Consider the following 7,947-nt stretch of genomic DNA (forward strand, 5'->3'; position numbering starts at 1 on the left):
CTAATGACATTGCTGCAAAAAAAGAAAAAAAAAGCTCACAGCTCTCCTGCAGCACTGGAAACAGCTACTGGACACGACCTCTTGCAGCAATAAAAGCAGCTACACTGTGCTAGCATTAGTCAGAGTTATGACCTCAATAACATTCATGCCAGATGAAGTTCAATATAATATGTCCCGATAAACCTTCTTAGGCTGCCAATATCCTATTGGCATGAAACAGACCCCCTAGCACTAAAACCAACCATCACCACCTCCCAGACAGATGCATCAGAGAAGACCAAAAGGTCCATTACCTGAAAACATCCTGGTCCTAGTGGTTTGCGGTGGTGTTGTCCCACTTGGAGGGGACCCAACAGTGAAGATCACCGGTGATGGGCTGACAGAGCCCATAGCCCTAGCACCAGAGTACAGGTTTCCTCCGCAAGCACCAGAGGGAGCTACAGAAATAAAGTGAAAATGAGCAGCTTTTTAAATCAGGGTTACTCAGAAAGCAGAGTCTCCTGTCCACAAAACTACCTGACGACTTTCCCAACAATTTTCTAAAGGATTCTGTGTTACCAGCGCATGCCAATACTCCCAATGAGACCAGAAATAAGGGCAAAATGGTGCACCACTAGGGCCATGCTGCCAGTGCTGTTTGGTCCTAACATGGTACTGCAGCCAAGTGCAGCTGTTCTCAGGACAGGCACCAAGTGACATGCCTCCATATACATGTTTGAGCTCCGCTTGGGAAAGCATTCAGTGTTTTATGGTACACCTGTGATTCACAAAAGGGGAAAAAAAAAGGGGCATCCACGATGATCCCCCTGTGCTTTTCAGCCATAGACAAACAGCTTTAACAAAAGGAGGCAAACGCCATTACCCCACTTTGCAGATACTGCAGTCCTTTCCTGAGCCAAGGCTAGGAAGTTTCCTGTATGTACATGTAAGGTACAAGCTGCCTCGGTACATGCCTGAAACAAGCTGCTGGGGCTTCCCTCTTTCCCCTCCTACCTGTTATCTCCATGGGTTTCTCATTGTTCAGGCTGTCATTGCTGCCAGCTTCTGAGATCTGTGCCCCGAAGGCAGCCTTGAGAAGTAGGTCAGTGAGCCTGCCGGTACTCAGAGATCTAAAGAGGAAATGAAGGGCAAGGATGCAACATTTGGGATGTTGTGGGGTTTGCAGAGAATGGGAATTTGCTGAATCTGTGCTGTTCTGCTTTCTCTGCTTTCCATGCATTACACACTAAATGATGCAGCGTGGTTACCATTGGCCCCATACTCCTTGCTGCTCAGTGACAAAGCCCCAGGATACCACCAGCTGGGGGTACAGCTACTTGCTCTACCATCTACCTTTGCTTTCTGTAAGCATTTACAACTGTGGCTCCAATAGGGGAATGGTTTCCTTCAGGTCTTGTTGCTATTTCAGGAGATGCTGAGGCAAATCCCTTCCGTTGGAGAAAAAGCCCATCCATGTGGATAGACAGAGCTGGAACATCTGGCTTGCTGTGGGTCTGTTCAGAACCAGTATGAGAGAGGACCCACAAACACCAACCTACAACAGGGTCAGGAGGGAAGACTAACAGAAGTGACAGCAGCTTCATGCCCCAAAATGATCCCAGCAAGAAGAAAAAACCCAATGATGGGTCTCTAAAAGGATCTCCGTTCCAGGCACTTGTTAGATGGGAAACCCTTCTACCCTCACAGCAGAAATTAGCAGCAGGTGTGTGCAATCTAAGTAGCCTCCTATAAACAACTGAATCCAGATCCTCAGTGACTGAAGCCTTGGGTACTATCCCACCGCTAATACCAGTTTGTTGCTGGAAGATCTGAGACGACCTCCAAAAGCCTGGCTTCCAGATCATGTGCGACTGCACGATATCATGACCACATCTCACCTGCCCTTAATCTCTTCCACAGGTCTCAAGCCCAAGCCGGTCTGCTGGCAGTGGAAGTGACCCATCTCCTTCATATCCGGCAGAGTCTTGTTCCGTGTCGGGGCTACCATGACTCCCTGGTGGGCCAGGAGTGTGAGGAGGTTTTGGGAGCTCGGGGTTTTGGAGAACTCAAAAGGGGGCATGGCCTACAAAGAAAAGATTTGATGCATTTCACTGGGTTTTTTGGTTTTTTTTTTTTTTTTAAATCAAGTCAAGTCAAGGGTGGGGGGTGCTCCCCTCTACTAGATCCCACAAAAACATGGCTTACAAACCATGAGCTTTCCCCCAGTCCCAGAGGAAAAGCAGCCCCCGAAAAATCTTTGCAGTGCTGCTCACAGGTTGCGCCGCACTGACAACAGCGCGCAGGAAGCTATTCAAGCTGCCACTGATTTAACAGGGCTGCCATCTCCACTGCCACCCCAGGAGAGAGGCCTGAAAGGCAAATCCCAGCCTCTGTGAAAAAAAAAATCAACCCTGCTGTTCACTGACCAGCCCTTAAAGGACCCACTAAGAGCTATTTAGCAAATAGCTAAACATTTTTATCTATTTAGAGTTATTTACCCCAAAACAACCCACCAGAGCGAGCTGCAAGAGACCCCAGAGCAGGGTCCATACGATACCTTTGTCGGGGAGCCCATGATAGTTGGTAAAGGGCTTCTCTGCATAAATTCAGACAGCTTCGGTGAGGACCTCAACTGCCGGCAATGCTGCAAACCATGAATCTGCAGGGGCTGGCTGACTGGGACATGGCCAAAGTGAGCCACCAGAGGGTCCGAGTGCTGCTTAGTAATCTTCTGCCGGCAGGAATGCAAATCGGACAGGTTGGGGGCACTGTGCAGCCGGGAGCCCATGCCTCGGGGAGAGTGCTCGGGCATGGACGCACCTAGAGGGTCCAAGCACACAGACCACATGAGCCCTCTCTGCAAAGAGCAGGTTTGAGCCCAGGACCTGCATTGCCAGCCTTAAAGGAACCTTAGACAGGCCAAGCCTGTGCTCTGCTCTCAGCCACAAAACACTTTTGAGGCCTGAATTAGGCTGTGGGCTTTCAGGGTCTAAACTCAAGTGATGAAGGGGAAAGGGCAAGCATTGCAGAATGATGTTTTCCAGTACTGCAGTGGTTGGAAAAAAGGGGGCTATCCTTGTTTGGGTTTGGCAGCTGTGAAACTGCATGTTGTGAAATCTCCTGGACAGAGAATTTCCTGAGGAGGGTTTAGTTAGGGGGCAGAGGAGAATTCAGTTTTACTGGGTTGCAGCAAACACACAAGCCACCGATTTCCACGATGCAAGCAGGAACTTGTGGCATTTTAAACTTGGTAATACCAGGGCAAGCACAGGAGCAGTAACAGCAGGAGGTAAGAATCCTCTTCTTACCACAAAACATCTCCTGTCTGAACCAAACCTCTGGGAAGGTAAGAAAGGAAAATCCCTTTCCTGGGATCTTCTGGAGGGCACTTCTGGTGGATCAAACTGCAGCTTCATGGGGGCAGTTAAAGAGGAGGAAGACAAATCAATACAGTACTAACATACCAGGCATGGGGATCCTGCTTCTCATCTCTGCTCCAAGAGGGGAGGGGATCACAGTCTGTCCAGGCTGCTCTGGGATTGTTCCAACTTTAAGGGGGACACAATCAACAGCTTTATTCAGTATTGGACAGTAACACAACACATACAGAAAGCATCGAGCAGACCCACAAAGCTTCCTCACCCTATCCTTAGGTGTTACACGGAAAGAAAAAAAAGACAGCTCCAGGGCAAGAGCGAGGAAGAATCTGCAGGCACTTGGGAAATGGGATCAGAAGCCCATATTGAACTGGGGTTAAAACAGAGGAAGAAAATATGAACACCAGTGGATCCCCACCCAGAACAGTGCCCTCTTACTGGGGCAGAGACAGCAGAGATGCAAGAGATCTAGTAAAATCGGGGGCCCTCCCTGCATAGTGTAAAGCACATCCACTGGCCAGTGGAGAGGGCAGGGAGAGAACCTAGCCAACAGCGCTGCTAGTGCCATTTCCCTACACTGGGCACATTTCATTTTGTCACAGAAGAAGACACATCAGCCGGTGGCCTCTTACCTTGTGGAGATGGTGTGTAAGGCTTGGCACCGCTGAAGGAGAACTTCCTGGGAGTGGACGCAGCTCCATGCTCTCCAGCGAAAGGAGGGGAAGCACCAGTTTTGGGAAAACCCAGAGGGCTCGTACTGCTGGCTCTGCGGACTGCACCAGACCTGACCAGAAACAGCAAAGCACAGGTTAGGCCAGAAGGCAGTGAAGAGGCACAAGGGAAGGGACCATCCCCATCTGCTTCAACGTCTCAGGCTACTTCACGAGAGCTTTGTTACAATTTTTAAAAAAATTGAGCCTAATCATGGACCAGGCGCTGCACAAGCACAGAACAAGCAGCTGGTTCCCACCCAAAGGCTGTACAATCCAAACAAAGTCTTGCAAAGCAAAAAGAACAAAACCAACTATAACAAGGGGAATTAATGCCTTGCTCCTCATTTTTAGGAGTGCTCCACAGCACACAGGAATTCCTACCAACTCCATGGAAGTCCAACTTCTTTACCCCCTGATTTATTTTAATAACTCCAGCAAACATGCCTGATGGTTTGTTATTCTGCTGTTGATCCCGAGTGCTCGGCTGCCTGCACTTTCATTAGAGTAGCCTTTTAATTAAATAGCTGCGTAAGCACTCACTGCATTGCATAGTACGTGAACTGTGCCAAGGGAGTTACTGCCTTGGAGAGCTTTGAACTGGTCAGAAGCAAAATACAAAGCTAAACAGTGGTGTGTGGTCAGCAGTTCTGGCATGACGGGGTAGGGGAGGGAAGAACGGGGGGGCATGAGGGGTGTTTTAGACTTGGATTTTCAAGAGCCCTAGCTCCTAAACTTGCTTAATTAATTGCCTTTGGAGGAGGGGGATAAACCTCTCTCTTCAGTAACAAAAATTACTTTAATCCATGCTGATATACAGCTTGGGTGTCAGCCAGATCCTGCAAACAGACAGAAGGGAAAACAGAGGGAAAAGAACAGTGTGCCCAATTAAATCTGGGCCATTTAAAAGACACAGGAACACAGTTTTTGGCACTTCACAATATACTTTACATGGGAATGGCCCAACTGCAGCCCTCAGGACTACTAAATAATACTTGCTCTGAACTTGCACCTGACCAAAGCTGCTCAGAGAGCTGGAATGTCACATAGTCCCGAGGGAGATGGAATGAGTAAGCAGAGGATGTGTGATGTGGCATGTCACGGCAACATATGACACATCTGTCCATAAACAAGTTACACGCATATGCTGTCTAGTCACACTGTCAAATTTTTTTGTCAACAGAACAACATTTCAGTTGGTCTGTCATGTGGCCTTCAGGCATGTGGTGAAATGGACACATTTTTGTCTTTGCCCCAAAAACCTTAGAGGCATTTACTCAAAATGACCTGGCACGGAAGACCAGCTATTTGGATTAAATATTCTTTTCAGGATCCTTGATAGGAAGTGCAAATCCTTTAGGAGAGCGAAAATTCAGCTTGATGAGGTTCTCCTTGAATTCTTGGAAGAGATGCATACTGAACCTGTGGCTTGGAAATAGAGATGGCTGCTGTAAATATGACTCCATATAGGGGGCTCTGCGTGAGACTACTGGATTTTTAGAAGATGCTAAAAACCAGGCAGTTTTAGAGCGTCTTTGTTCCATAAGCAGCCTCGCAGAGGTGACGGTCCTATTGCTGCACCCCCAAAGAATAAAAGTGGCATAATAACCGTTTGACCTCAGATTTGTAATGGTGAATCTGAGCTGAACAATTCCAGTCGCTAGCACACATGCCACAGCCCTGTTTTTCATACCTCTTCTACAGTCTCCCTTGACTATGTGAACAATAAGGGCTACTATGAGGAATGGCCTTTCCCCCCCTGAACCTAACTCTAATAGCTGCAGCAAGTTCTGCTCTAGGAAGTATGGGGCATCTAAGTGTAGAAAAACTGTCTATCAATGAATCTGACTTCAGCTTCATATTTAGAGGGACGGGGTACCAGACTGTGAGAATGTATTCGTGAGGTCCTGGCACATCATGATCTCTTTGCTGCTTTCCGATTAGACGAGCTGTAATGTCTCTACAGGGTGACTCACCTGAGAGGCCCAACACAAGAACGGTTGAAGCTCAAGACCAAGTTAAAGGGGATTTTATACCCCTAACGAAGGCAAATGTGATAGCAATCACGCGGACAATAAGTTACACTCCTGACAAGACTTGGTTGTTTCCTTGCCATTTACATGACTTGTCAATGTTTCAGCATATTGCACCTTTGGTATGTGATATTTTTTCCTGCTGAATATGGGTTCAGGAGATAAATTTTACCCTGAGATCAGACTGGCACAGGCTTTAGGAGGTTTGCCTTTTGTCTGCAGTATGGGGCTAATCTTTTTCTTGGGATCTTCTCAGCATATATATTAACCAACTACTTCCCTGTTGCTGAGGTGGTAGGGAACTAGCAGTGCCCTCGTCTCCCCTGCTGGCACCCCTGACACATTGTAGGGGGGTGTTGGTGTTTCAGGTACTGAGACTGGTAGTTGTGTGTAGGGGTTAAGTGGTAACTGGGAATTCCTCAGGTATACGATTGTGAGTGAACACAGGGGAGTGGAAGGGGCCTAGGAGACCCCTTCCAGTCCCATGCTTTTATGTTTAAGGTCATACACCTCTTGCATGGATATTCTTACACTAAGCACTAAGGTGCGTGCGACTCAATTGACAGAAGTGAGCCAACTGCCACCCAGAAGTGTGATCTACCTCTATGGCATGCAAGGATTCAGACACACAGTTCAAGCCTGACATCCGGTTCATCCTCATTACCTTCCAAATGCGTATCCTGCCCTGCAGGCATGAATTGCTCACGCAATCATCATGCTACATACTCACATTAATAAGGAACTATCATGTGGCTTGACAAGCTTTTATAAAAATCAGGCAAATGACTGGTTTTAGCCACGTATCAAAGAAGGGAAACTTTCCTCTCGGAGAATCCTTCAGGGGCTGATCTAACAGGCAAAACATTGCTAAAGACAAAGGGCTGAAAGCTCATGGGAGCTGAGCACCTAACTGGCAGGTGTGTGTTTGAAGATGAACACAAGCACACACAGGAAAAGACTTGCCATGCACAACAACTCAGATTTCACTGGCACAGTAAATACCCAAAACAAGTTAGCACACGCACACGACACACTGGGTTGCCTCCCTATGGCAAGGAAAAGGGCCCATAATACTGAAGAGCTTCTACAGGCCACAGTGAAAAACCTGCCCATGGTTACAATGTAGAACAGAAGTCTTATGCTTTGAGCAGAAGGTGGCGTTACCCCACTTCTTCCTACACCTCAAGACTTACCGTGGGGAAGCGTACTGATTGGGAGACTGCAGGTTTTGCTCAATCCGTCTGTAGTTGTGGACCTGTGTCGGTACTGGGATGGGGACCGAATGCCCGTATTTGCTGCTGGAATACTGGCCTGGCCGGCTGTAGAATGCAAAAAGAAACAAAGACTCATGAGAGGAGGGTTTTTCATCCAGCGACTTGACATATTAGCTTCCTAAAAAAGTGCCTCTATCACTGGAAGGGACCATCCATGGGTCCTCTCCCAAGGTTCAAAATCATCTCACACGAACTGGCACCTCACACCTCCAAAGAAATACTTACCTCATCTTTCCCAGCAAGATTACCACCTACAGACCAAAGTAAAAAACATTCACCCAACACACCACTCCCTCCAGGAAAAACAGTGCTCAGCTATTTCCACCAGCCAAAGAGTACATCACTGTATGCATCTATGGCTCATAAAGGACACAGGCGGAGAGAGAGTCGCTCTTTGCCATGGGCTACTTATGATTCATAGAGTTATTGTTGAAGGGGCGGGCCTCCATGAATCTCAGCATGTCACTACAGGGCTAGTGTTAACCCATTAGAGAACAGCCAACTAAGTGAAGCCATGAGGAGAAGAAAGCATGGGGGGGGGGGGGGGGGGTTTTTTTTTGTGTCACTCCCCAAA

The 7,947-nt window shown here is 47.8% G+C and overlaps 1 protein-coding gene across 4 annotated transcripts in view; it reads right to left on the reverse strand.

Moving 5' to 3' along the window:
• Positions 1 to 7,947, reverse strand: part of ULK1 (unc-51 like autophagy activating kinase 1) — a 100,945-nt gene that overhangs the window by 20,208 nt on the left and 72,790 nt on the right. For all 4 annotated transcript variants that reach the window (XM_019507058.1, XM_019507057.1, XM_019507056.1 and 1 more), the window contains 7 exons: positions 7,293 to 7,418; positions 3,989 to 4,140; positions 3,444 to 3,527; positions 2,537 to 2,799; positions 1,878 to 2,062; positions 994 to 1,109; positions 294 to 437 (listed from right to left, as the gene is read on the reverse strand). In XM_019507058.1, coding sequence (XP_019362603.1) covers positions 294 to 437; positions 994 to 1,109; positions 1,878 to 2,062; positions 2,537 to 2,799; positions 3,444 to 3,527; positions 3,989 to 4,140; positions 7,293 to 7,418 — 1,070 coding nt within the window. The remainder of the gene's footprint in view (positions 1 to 293; positions 438 to 993; positions 1,110 to 1,877; positions 2,063 to 2,536; positions 2,800 to 3,443; positions 3,528 to 3,988; positions 4,141 to 7,292; positions 7,419 to 7,947) is intronic.

Source organism: Gavialis gangeticus, unplaced genomic scaffold (genome assembly GCF_001723915.1).
Source record: "Gavialis gangeticus isolate Ggan-Ray unplaced genomic scaffold, GavGan_comp1, whole genome shotgun sequence".
Classification (NCBI taxonomy): Eukaryota; Metazoa; Chordata; order Crocodylia; family Gavialidae; genus Gavialis; species Gavialis gangeticus.